The sequence below is a fragment of the Pleurodeles waltl genome, chromosome 1_1 (assembly GCF_031143425.1).
Source record: "Pleurodeles waltl isolate 20211129_DDA chromosome 1_1, aPleWal1.hap1.20221129, whole genome shotgun sequence".
NCBI classification, from domain to species: Eukaryota; Metazoa; Chordata; class Amphibia; order Caudata; family Salamandridae; genus Pleurodeles; species Pleurodeles waltl.
This window is the reverse complement of record NC_090436.1, coordinates 43,184,838-43,198,291: the sequence shown is the minus strand read 5'-3', so window position 1 is coordinate 43,198,291 and position 13,454 is coordinate 43,184,838. Positions and strand designations below refer to the sequence as shown.

Sequence of the window (13,454 nt, the reverse complement as noted above, 5' to 3'; positions counted from 1 at the left end):
AGGATCCCCTGTGCAAAAGTGTAGTGTATTTTTCCCTCGAAGGATATTTTCCCCCATGTAGAGAGACCTTCCCCTACAACCAAACAAATCTAGGCCCAGGTTTAGTATGATTTTGCGTTGGGCTGTGTCACTTTGTTGGAATATCCACAATGCAAGATCATTTTTGGCATTTACTAAGCCACACAAAGCCACTTTGTGTGGCTTTCCGTAGTTTAATAGAAAGAAAGTGAAACACTTATGTCAGTACGGTGTGAGAGTAAAAATCCCACCATTTCCACACTGAAAAAGAGAATGAAGGGATATATCCAACTTGTAATGGATCTCTGTACATGTAAACTGGGTCATGCCTGCCATGGAATCCCATTGTGAATTACAGGGAGGCAAAAGAAGGGTAAAGTAGGTTGTAAACTTAAGTTTACAAAAGGTTTATCTTTTAGAATAGGGCCATATAAATGTACCTGTATGAATACATCAATCCTACATGTATAAAAGCAATGCAAAACTATATATAGGCAGGCTCACAAACAAGAAGCCGCATGAGTTAGGTATTGAGTGTTAGGCAGGGGTTAGGTTGCACAGGTAGGTGGGGATAAATGCAGTCACAGAGGCTGGGGAAGAATGGCTAAGAGCCTGATTTAAGCTTTGGCTGATGGAATAGTGCCCATCAGGGATGGCAGAGGACATTACCTCTGCAATCCCGAGGGTACTCCGCCGATGAAATTTTGAGATGTCCATCAGCCCAGAGGACATCTCTGTACATTGAAAAGAACCACCGTCACAGAATTTCCTTTCTATCCAGTAAAAGCCTGGTGAATGTCAGCTGTCCGTTTTATGGCCATTCACCAAACGTTTACACTTTTTTAGATTTTCTAAAATAAACTCCCACAGAGGGAGTTTGTTTGTGAAAAACAAAACACTGATGACCTCGCACGCCATGGGAGTTACTTTCTAGGGTGTGAGGGTTTTCCTATTTATTTTTCCTGTTACTTACCACCAGATTTTGCCTACCAGCCCTATGTCCGCTCTATATAGGGCAAATGGTACAATGTCCTTCTTCTGACGGCCCCACAGGTGGAAAGATTATGGACCATGTTTATCATGGGTTTGCATTACCCTTGCACCACACAAGGGGGTGCAAGGTAGGAGCAGGTGGAACTCGTGGAATTTGACTCTGTGGAAATAAGCAAAGTTACAAAAATACTTTGTGAGATTCTGCTGAGTTCCGCCAGCAGCTGGAAATAGACATGTTGTGTTGCTCCTCCTTTGATTTAGCGCCGGGAGCACCTTCTGCCCTGAAAAATTAGCACAAACTGCACCACGCGGTATGCCAGAGGGTGCAGTTTCTCGAGTTGATTTTGCTGCTACTCGAGTAGAAAATCTACTCGAGGGGCAACTGTCTTACTGCGAACAGTCACGACCACTCACTTTAGAAAAATCTCGCAGAATGTCCTCTTAGCAACTGGAAATCATGGTAGGGGGCGCCAAATCTCTCCTGCGCCTGCCAACTTACTGGAGCTGCACGGAAGAGAAAGTTTCACCATGGGGCAATTTGGGGAATTTGGCCAGATCTCCACATTACAAGAGTAATGCAGAGTTGCCAAAATTCTGCCAATTCGGTAGGCGGGACACAATATTTCACCCACCCCTAACGCAAGGGAAATGAAAACCTTGAATGATATTTACTAAGCCACGAAAGGATAGCTTGGCTCTGCTTAGCTTGGTAAATGTGGAGTCATGCAAGTCAGCGCAAGTTGCTGCCTTGCGTTACTTTGCCCCAGGATGACATTCCATGGATGGAGCATTGAGCTGACCACCTTCCTGGAAGACAACAACCTGCTCGACCCCTCACAAACCGGATTCCGAACCAACCACAGCACTGAAACCGCCCTCATCTCAGTCACTGACGACATCAGAACCCTGATGGACAACGGTGAAACAGTCGCCCTCATTCTGCTCGACCTCCCGGCTGCCTTTGACACCGTCTGTCACCGCACCCTAATCACCCGCCTCCGCTCCACCGGAATCCAAGGCCAGGCCCTGGACTGGATCGCCTCCTTCCTCTCTAACCGTTCCCAAAGAGTTTACCTCCCTCCGTTTCGCTCAGAACCCACCGAGATCATCTGCGGCGTACCCCAAGGCACATCACACAGCCCGACACTCTTCAATGTCTACATGAGCCCCCTCGCCAACATCGTACGCAAGCACGACATCATCATCACCTCCTACGCCGACGACACCCAACTTATACTCTCCCTCACCAAGGACCCCGCCAGCGCCAAGACCAACCTACAAGAGGGTATGAAGGACGTCGCAGATTGGATGAGGCTCAGCCGCCTAAAGCTGAACTCGGAAAAAACGGAAGTCCTCATCCTCGGCAACACCCCGTCCTCCTGGGACGACTCCTGGTGGCCCACGGCCCTCGGCACAGCACCGACCCCCACAGACCACGCCCGCAACCTCGGCTTCATCTGGGACCCTCTTCTCACCATGACCAAGCAAGTCAACGCTGTGTCCTCCGCCTGCTTCCTCACCCTCCGCATGCTCCGCAAGATCTTCCGCTGGATCCCCGCCGACACCAGAAAAACCGTGACCCACGCCTTCGTCACGAGCCGCCTGGACTACGGCAACACCCTCTATGCCGGGACCACAGCCAAACTCCAAAACCGCCTGCAACGCATTCAAAACGCTTCGGCCCGCCTCATCCTCGACATACCCCGCAGCAGCCACATCTCCACACACCTGAGACACCTGCATTGGCTCCCAGTCAGCAAAAGGATCACCTTCCGACTTCTCACCCACGCACACAAAGCCCTCCACGACAAGGGACCGGAATACCTCAACAGACGCCTCAGCTTCTACGTCCCCACCCGCCTCCTCCGCTCCTCTGGCCTCGCACTCGCTGCTGTCCCTCGCATCCGCCGCTCCACGGCGGGTGGGAGATCTTTCTCCTTCCTGGCGGCCAAGACCTGGAACTCCCTCCCCACCAGCCTCAGGACTACCCAGGACCACTCCGCTTTCCGGAGACTCCTAAAGACCTGGCTGTTCGAGCAGCGATAATCCCCCTTTTTCCCCTAGCGCCTTGAGACCCGCACGGGTGAGTAGCGCGCTTTATAAATGTTAATGATTTGATTTGATTTGATTTGTGTTTCCATGCATCCACCTATGTATTAAGCCGCATTCCCAGATTTGCCATTAGTGGCAGACCTGGGACTGGGTCAAAATGTTATGCCTCTCCAAGCGAGGCATAACAAGGAAAAAATATGACTATTTCTCCTCATGTTTCCTCTTTTTACCTGTGCTGCATTGTGCAGCACACACAGAAAGTAGAAAATGCTTCTGAGGGGTGTTTTTATGCAGGAAAGTGTCCCTACCTGCACAAAAAAAATCCTGCCTGCAGTTAGTGTAGCAGCGCAGGCAGAGAGCAGGAATACTTCTTGTAATGTTAATTTGGTTGCATTCCCTCCCTCTCCCTTTCACGCAGCATAGTGCAGCAAAGTGGCTTGCTGCATTGTGTCGCATTAATGTTTGATAAATACGCCCCCAAGTGTTATGGAGACAGGGTATTCTGCCAAACTCTGAATCAGGCTCTAAATTGTGAGGTATACTTGACTGGCCAACTACAATAGTAGTTATGTAGTGTTATGTTATATCTAGTCTAAATCTGAACACTTGATTTATGGCTTGACTACTTGATCAAGCTATCAAGGCCAACTGTCCCTCTTAGACTTATTAACCAGCACTGGGCTCTACAAGGCCATTGTCAAATATATAGATATCATGAGAAACACCCACCACAACTTTGGGGGAGATCATAACATATCATAACAGATATCAAATATGGGGTAGGATAACTGATACATTAGGATAAACTAGAGGTGGCTGATTATGGCACATCACACACCTGAAGGCTACTATTCCCACTGTTACCTTTTCAGAGTCACAGTATAGAAGGTGAGGTGGTGTCTCAGCCAAAGATAGGATCCCCACCAGTCTCCCACTTAACAGCTTTTGATAAAGAGTTGCAACAAGCTGTTCTCTTTATGCACTGCAACAGGTGATCAGGCTTCTCTGCTGTTGCCTACAAGCTTTGGAACAATCGTTCCTAGTCTACTAGACAAGAGCATCCCCTTCAAAGTTAAGTTCTTTGCTCAGAACAGTTTTGTTTTCCGTGTAATTTACGTTCAGTACAGGCAGCAGTGACCCAGCAATTATAATCAGTCATCTCTATGGCATTCTCATGTCTGCTGTTATCCTCCAGCACTAAACCTAGTCAACCCAGCAGTGCTTGGAGTCAGGCCACCTTGGGGACTACTTATACCTACGTTAGTGGAACTTGGGGTTTCTGTCTTGATTGCAGGTGAATGTCACCTGGCTCAGTTTGACCTAAATTAGGCTTCATAGGTGAACATGACAAGTAATTTGGAGAACAGCCTATGGTCCATGCTTCACATAAGTTGACACTGGAAAAAGTATGGCAGGAAGAATTTGATTTGATAGGAGAAAGATTGTTAAATGAGAAATAAAATAGTAAAAGGATTGTGAGTGGTGGAAGGTGGAAAGGGCACAAACCGAATATGAAACTTTAACCGTCATAAGGTCAATAAATGAGTATTATGCTAAGGATATGTGAGGTGACTAAACAAATGGGCATATTTAATAATATTTCATGTAACACAGCGCAACAGCGCAGGATAAATTAATATCAATTAACTTTATGATGTTGCTGCCCTCTTCCCCAGAACTGGTGCACAATTAGACTGCCTAGTGCCACATACACACCTTGCATTATAGTGCATGACGTCGAGCATAGGTTTTGTAATATAAGTGAGACCTTCCCTTACAAAGTTATACACAGAGATACATTCCTAAAGTTTGTATCCCTTTGTATATGTGCAGCACAGCGCAGCACATATGCAAAGTGGAGAGTTTGAAATGTTAGGATTAAGAAAATTTCTCACACTTTACACCTGTCTCATGGAGTCATATTATTTGGTGCAAAGCCTGCCTCCAAATGCTAGTGGATAGGGAGAGGATGTAGCGCAGCAGTTAGAGCGACTGCCTCGGGAGCTAGAGATCGGGGTTCGATCCTTTGCGTGGGCGCTATGTCCTGTGATTCTGGGCAAATCACTTAATCTCCCTGTGCCCATGGACAGCTCCGTGAGACCCTCACGTGTGATGAGCAGCACTATATAAATTTACATTTACATTTGTGTAACCAACCATGAGTGGTAGCATGGTAATGCCCATGTACCATCCACAGAATGTCCCATTAATGGAAAGTAACACAAGTACAAAGTACAGCAAAGTAATTTTTGTGTTACTTTTATACAACTTTCCAGCACAAACAGGTTTTGTGCAGTAAATTAAATAGTATATCAAGACTTTGCACCAATTTGTATCATTGTTTGTGTCTCTTAAACACTACAAAGTCTGTATAAATCTACCATAAACTTTAGAGAGGAGAAACATATACGGAATATATTGTGAGAGGTCACAAGGCAGATGCCAAGGCATGTCCCGTTTGTAAGGACATTACGTATGACTATGAATGAGTGATAAACTGGGAAATGGTGTAAATTACAGGGGTGTTGAAGAGTAATTTGAAGGAAAAAAATGGGGAAGTAATGTTAGTTTCACATGGAATCACGTCATTTTATCCTTCAATTTGTGGCATGCCAAAATAAATGGATGCCTTTTGGATTAGAAGAATCAGTTTTGATGGTGTATTGATGGGTGCCGGGTGAAAGTTATTTACAAAATTACATTTTGTCCCTCAGCGCCACAGAGTCCAAGAGGGTGCTAGATTGAATCTGGTATTGATACAATTAAGAGAAAGTAATTTGGCAGTAACCTTCAAAAACCTTAGGCCAGATCTAAGAGGGCCTAGCGCCATTCTAACAACACATTAGTGTAATTTGTTTTACGCTAATGTGGCGTTAGATGGCCAAAAAGTCAGCGCCATGTTTACGAAGTAGCAAAATGCATGCATTGTGCCACTTTGTTATCTCTTTGCGCTACATTATGTCTGCGCGAGGCATAATGTATGCAAAGGGGGCATTCCCCCATTAGGGGGGCTGTAAAAATGGCACGAAAGAAATCTAAATGATTTCTTTGTGTCATTTTGTTTCAGAACTTCTAACGCCTGCTCTGAGCAGGTGTTAAAAGGAGGCTCCCATTGGTTACAATGGGCCTCTGGGTGCTTTGCAGGATTAGCGTCAAAATGTTTGACGCTAATCCTGCAAGCACCGAACTAGCGTCAAAAATTCGGACTCCAGTACCTAACTACCACCATGGTGTGCCGTATATTAAATACGGTGCACACATGGTGGCGTTAAGGGGGTGCTAAGGGGCGCAAGAAAAGTGGTGCTGCACTACGTGCAGCGCCACTTTTCATAAATATGCCCCATAGACTAAAGATAAGGTATGTGATGCACACCGTAGACACAGGAGGAAGGACGTTTACCCCGTGGCCCATCACGTACCCCTAGTGTACAATATAAACACAAAATCGTTTTTGTAGTAGGTTCTCCCTTTATAAAGCACCTGTAAGCTCCGCCCGCTGAGCCACGCCCCGTCCACCCTCGAAGTAGGTAAAGGAACTCCCGCCTTTTACCAGGATGATGGACAGCTTTCCAAAACGACCCCAATGCGTTTACCGCCGATTCCAGTGGTGCGTTGTTGATGCTCAGAAGCACGAGGACATCTCCACAAAGACGCACTAGTAACAATCATATTGCCAAAGGAACACAAGGTTGCTGGAGACGTTTACCCCATGGCCCATCACGTACCCTTAGTGTACAATATAAACGGGGGGTATAAAACATGCTAGGTTACGCTTTACTGACATACTCGTAGAAAATACTCCGGTTGGGTAGGCCACGATGCTCATTTTTACAGAAACTAAACCAATAAGGATAAAATACACACACACTCTTTTAAACCTGTCTGACTAAGTATTTTTGACCCATGATTCTAATTATGTATTGTATGTGCATATGTGTGTTTTATTCATGTGTGTGTGTGTATAAATATATATATATATATGTGTATGTATGTGTATATGTTGTTTCTGTGCCTGGCATGTTTGTGGATCATTGCATGGCTCCTGATATCTATGAATTTCTGCTCTCTTTTTATCACACTTATCTACCCGTCACTCTTATGTCATGTCTCTATCAAACTATCCTCCATTCTCACTCGGACTCATCCCAAATCCCTTCGACCACTTTCATCTCCTAAATATCTCTGCCTAAGCTCTTCCCCTCCACCTCCACATCTAACTCACCAAACCTCACTCTACCTCTGTGACCTCCCACACAACCCTACTAAATTCTCCTGCATTCATCTCACCCTACTTCTATGCTCTCCCTAACCCTTCCACATCCTCTTTCCCCTCCGCTCCCCTATTATTTATCTCAAGCCTTTGGATTGAGTAAATGAAGGATAAACTCCCAATTAACACTTCTGGATTTCTTTCCTCCTCCACCCCTCCATTACTCCAGTCAATCTAACTAACAAACTCTCATATCTGCAACTCAAATTAACTCATAATAATACTAAAACTGTACTCCTTATTACATTATACTAATCCATCACTAATTCTTGTTGGGTAGCGGAGTAGCGTGCTACTCATCGAAAAGCGCTTTGACGCCTCGTCAGGGGTAGTAAGCGCTATATAAATACGATTACAATTAAAATTTTTACAATTACATGATGTCCCAGCATTGACTATGCTTCATTTCGAGTATCATTCAATTAGCACAATAAACGTGTGTAATCAACTCTTGCAGCATTGAGTCAAATTCAAAGACTAAAAGTAACGAGCATATGCATCACAGGTGCTCAATGAGGTTGATTGAAAATATTCTACAAGAGAGGCTACAGCTTTAGCTGTACATTAGGCAACAACACATTTCCAAAGGTATGTGTGGTTTGCCTCAAAGAACAGGCACCAATCACAAACCTCTGGTACATTTGATGACTGTGATGGGATCAGAGTTGTCATCTTCACATATTGACAAATGATCGTCAAATTTGAAGGAGTATAAACTTACAACACATTGAAGCCACGAAAAGGAAATTTCAAGCAGACTGCATGTTGCCTATAATATCATCATGCAGTGTGAGGGGAACCCTTTCAAGCAGACTGCATGTTGCCTATAATGTCATCATGCAGTGTGAGGGGAACAAGTAGATGATAAAGGGGTAGACAAAAGGAATATGGTAATGAGAATGATTGCACCAAATGGTGTATTACCATTCTTGGGGTGAATGGAAACATGCTATTTGAGGAGAAGAAACATATTTGAAGATGATCAGTCAAAGGACAAGGGTAGGATGCCCAAGGTGTTGGGAAGTTAAGCAGCTATGTGTTTGTAAAGAGAAGGTCAGCAATGGATGTTGGGGAATTAGGCTAGCAGCAAATGTATCCAGCCATCAAATTAGATAGTCAGAAGGCTAGTATTGGACCACCAAGATGACTTATGGTGAAACCTGACTAAAAGATGATTGAGGGAGGTATATTGGTGGTAGGTGAGGCAAGAGAACCTGGAAAGTTTGGAGTAAACTCTTATACTTCAAGAGTGAATATGTGCCTTTGTTAGAAAATCAGATGGTCCAAGTGGTCTAAATATTTTATGATCAGGGCGGCAGGAGACCAGATCCAAATTTTGTGGTTGTGCATTTGGGGAAGGGCGACTTGATACAGTAAAAAGGATAGCAACTGATTAAGGATGCCACCAGAGAATTGATCATTATAAATAGGTTAGCCAAGCTTGTAAATATCTTGGATGTGGAGGTTTCAGCACAGGATATGAAGGAGCAGAGCAAGAAACCCAACAAACTTTTATCGGGATGGTGAAAAAGTTAAAATGGAGATTTTACAAGAAGAATGTGATAGGTTATTGCAAACATTATAATACTGTTTTTGATTACTAAGACGAATATCATCCAGATTGGGTACCCTTGCCCTACTTTGGTACAGAAATGTATTTGATAAAGATGACAGGGATAGTAGTTAGGACTATGGCAGTCATATAAGAAAGAATGTGCACATTACCTTATTGGATTTATATGGCTACACACTAGAGCAAAAAAACAACAGCTTTACAACCTACATGGATGTTAATTTAGTTTCTATGTTTTAGAATGAGTGAGGAAAGTCAGATGCAACAGCTCTGGTCCATGCATGGGCAAGCTGGTCGCGGTACCAGGAGGCCCAGGCTGGTAAAATCAATAGAATAGAAGATTAAGGAACAATGAAAGTAACCAGTAGGCCTCATTCAAGAATAGTACGTGCTCCTACTGGGCGTGAAGAGGAGCTAGAGCTAACTTGGTAGCTTTATGTTTTCAGTAAATGTGGGTATGTATGTATATATATATATATATATATATATATGTATTAATTTATTGCTTCCGGTTTCTATTAATTTTAATCACTGAGGTATATACATAATTGTGCAGTCTCTTCTGCTTCAGTTAAAGTATCCTTATAAAAAAAAGAGGAGTGCATTTGTTCCCAATTCAAAAATATGTATTAAAACAATATTACTCTGTAGTAATTTAGGTAGGTGAGGATGAACAGAAGATAAGCTAAGATGAAATTTAACTGAAATGACATACCTCAGTTTTGTTGACTTCATTAAAGCTCCAGTTGTGAGTGGTACTTGCACTGATACCGATCTTGACTTCTCCTTCTGCGATGAATGGGATGCCAGTTTTAAAAGACACATCAGCGTCCACTCCTATAGTAATTCCGTGCGCATGGGAGAACGAGCTCTCAGACGAGATTGTTTTATTAAACCTAGAGGATACAAATCACAATTAAGAGTGTGTTTTTTAGGTCGCTACCTACCAGACAGCACAGATGTCTTGTTTGCTAAAGACATTTTAGGGACTTTCAGAAAGTTGAACTAGGAATGCATTCCGCCAGTTGATTAACACTGGATTTGTGGTTTGCAACTCACATTTTCTGGCTTTCTATTTGCTGGCTTTATTTGCTTTAGGCTCTTCAGGTTCAGTTTTTCCCTCCCGTTGCCTAAACTGTGTTTACTGTATTCTTCCACAAATTCCCTTTCTATAAATGGGACTTTAAATCTTGTTCTTATCTTGTCACATTTGCTGTGCATTCAAAACCTGAGGTCAAATGTCAAGCGCTGTCTTCTGAGGGCACTTGTTTACTTTTCTTTCTCTGACTTCAAAGTGAAGGATTTGCGTGACAATCTTGCTGAGTACTGGGGGTAGGAAAGAGGATTTTTCTAGCACACAACAACAATTAAATGAACTGTGTAAGTATTTCAGAATATATCAGAATTAGGAAAACAAATTAAGAACATTTTTTTGTTTCTGAAGTATTTTGGAAACAGATACTTTAATATGACCAAAACAAATCATTACACTACGACTGAAACTCTGGGCAATGGAAATATGAAAATGATAAATTCAAAAGGAAGTCTTGATCCATGAATGACTGTAAGTTTTCTGACCTTCCTATCAGTCGGCTTGCGCTGTGGGAATTTAGGTAATGTTCTAAATACGTAACACAGACACTGGTATTATGTGAGGCATTCATCGAGGCACTACATTTTTATTAAGGCGAGCATGTAAGGCTGGCATTTTTTGGAAGGATTGCTTATGTACCATGCTACGGTGTCAGTATATTCACTTTGTTACCTTGAACATGGCAGCCACTCAGTCAGTGTGACTGCTCTATGAGTGATGCAGTAAAGCAGCCTTTTAACTGCTTTATGCACAATAACATTAGGGACTGACAGCGAGTAACACTGGAGAATTGGTGATTTCCAATAACCATAATGGTGAGAAGGGCATGCAGGGGGAAATCTCTTCTGAGTAGATGAGTTTCAGTTCTGAGTAGAGGGTGCTCCGGGTCAGATTATTTCTGAGAAGTGTTGGGCTGTGCATGTCTCCAGCTGACTGATAAGAATAATATAGTTAGAACAGCAAAGCAGAGGCGTGCTATCCACTTTTGGATTGCCTTAAACTTGGTGCATGCCTCCAAAAGTGGCTGTGGTCATCCACATTTCAGAGTATTTGTTGTATCTGGGCTCACGTTTACTTTGCCAAACGTCGGGGGACATTCCTCTTTCAGCCAACTTTGATCAATATGTTTGCTAGTAATCTGTCATGTAGATTGTTTTTTACTCTATATCACACTTGTCAATTGCATCTAGAATGTTTTGCCAGTTATGCTTTTGTTAGATTGGACAACTAGCGTTTAGAAGATGTGTGGGACAGTCAGAGTCGCTCCTTGTCTGTCATACAAAAAAATGTTACATTCATATTTGTTCCTGTAAAATTATTAGGATAGTAGGATCCCGGAGTCACATTTTACAAAACACAGGACCTCATGTATGAGGAAATGGCGCAGCGTGGCCCTGCATTTTGAAAGTGCAGGGATGCGTTGTATTTACAGAAATACAACGCATCCCTGTACTTTCCTCAGCGCTGGCGCAAAAACTGTTCCCTAGTTCCAACGCAGGGATGAAGGGATGATTGTTTAGGTGCAGGAAGGGACACCTTCCTGCACATAAATAATCATTAATGGCATTTTCCTCTTTCTATATGTGCTGCAAAATGCAACACGCATAGAAAGAGGAAAAACTGGGAGAAATAATGTTATTTCTCCCTGTTGCGCCACTTTAACAACATCCCTGAGGTGGTGTAGGAATCGGACACTTTCCCAGACTTGTAAATCTGGGAATGCCTCAGACTTCTTCAGATTCCATGAGTGTTGTGTGGGAACACCCACAGCAACACCTATGGAATGCCCCTTTCATGCAGTGTTATATGTGAAAGTGATCCATATTTTAAGGCCATGAAAAGCCATGCAAGGTGGCTTTGTAAATATGGGCCGGAACACTGCGTCACTGTAGCATAAAAAAGCATGACGCTCCGGTTGCGTAGTATGCTGCTTGGGCCTCGTAAATGAGGCCCATAGTTTCTGTTCTCAAACAACCTAATCTGTCATGCTTGTGAAATACCAGTCTTGGGGTAAATTTGTAAAAACAGGGATTCTGTGCATTGAATTCAGTCACCTTCCAAGAAATTAGATTCCTATTACTTTCCCATAACCTAGGTAATCAACAAATCTGCTATTTATTCCATGGGCATATGACTTCCACTAGATGCTTATTGGTGCTATAATCTGCTCCAGCGCCGATCATTGCGTAGAGTGGTAAACCCACACATCTAACATGATAGATCTTTTAATGTTGTATCAGACCCCTCTTCTACAACAAACTGAAACAACCTCTTCACATGCCACAGTGACCCCTCTCTTGAATAACTATTACACATTGTAGCTGCCAGGGTGGCCACATAATGTAGGAAACACAAGCACATATGCCCTGCTTGAAAGCCTGTAGTCACTTATAGATTCCCAAACCTGTACATTTCAGCATACTCTATAAACATCTCTGGTCACATCAAGCACTTGACCCAACCTTCCTTTAATCATTTATCAAGTTACTGTCTTCTGTAATCCTATGACCATTCTTAAAAACCAAACCCTTTCTGTACAAAAATATCAGCAGAGATCTAGGGCCAGATGTATGACCCATTTTACACATTTTCAAAATAGATTTTCCTTATGTACCAACCCTACTTTGCGAGTCGTTAAAATATTACAACTCGCAAAATAGGGTTTGCGAGTAACGGTTTGGAAGGGGCGTGTAAAGGGTGTCATTCCTAATAGTAAGTCGCACTGGTATGACTGTTTTGAGACTGGGAATGCAGTTGCAAAACATTCATACTTTACAGATTCCTTGAAGGAGGTGGTAATCCATTTGCAAATGGAAAGGGGCCTCGAAAGGACCCATTTACCTTTGTGAATAGGGCACCAACATTTTTTCAGATTTTTTTCAGGTCCCATGGACAACTGCCCACTTAAAAAAACAGAAAAAGAAAACTTTTCATTTTTATTCGTGAAACTGCAGTCACAGACATGGTGGTCTGCTGACCCCAGCAGGCCACCATTCCTGTAAGTGTCGGCCATTCCCAATGGGTCGCAAATTGTGACCTGCCTTATGAATTTTAATGAGGCATGTCCCTTGCGACCCATTTGCGAATCGCAAACAGTGTCTCAGACACTGTTGTACATTAGTGTTTGCGATTTGCAATTTGCGAGTTGCTAAAGATCGAAAATTGAGAATCGCAAACACTGAGGGTCGTACATCTGGCCCTTAGTCAAGAATTTGACACACAAATCTCAGATTCCTTCCCAGCCCCTCAGAAATGCCAGTTTGCTACTGACAAGATTGTAACCACAGCTTGGGAAGGCCATGACATCTACAAGTCAAGATGATGTTTGCCTCATAGAAAAGAACAAGCTTTTATTTTCAGGTTAACATGCAATTTTCATCCATTATTCTGAATACAAAAAAGGTTTTGTCAGCTTCTCATAAGACTAAGGTATACCAACCGTCTGTCTATGGTAC

General features: G+C 43.1%; 1 protein-coding gene across 1 annotated transcript in view; it reads right to left on the bottom strand.

The window, feature by feature from the left end:
* The window catches only part of LOC138290046 (uncharacterized), a 251,644-nt gene that overhangs the window by 222,572 nt on the left and 15,618 nt on the right, over nucleotides 1-13,454 (bottom strand). The window contains exon 3 of the mRNA XM_069230220.1: nucleotides 9,622-9,802. Coding sequence (XP_069086321.1) covers nucleotides 9,622-9,802 — 181 coding nt within the window. The remainder of the gene's footprint in view (nucleotides 1-9,621; nucleotides 9,803-13,454) is intronic.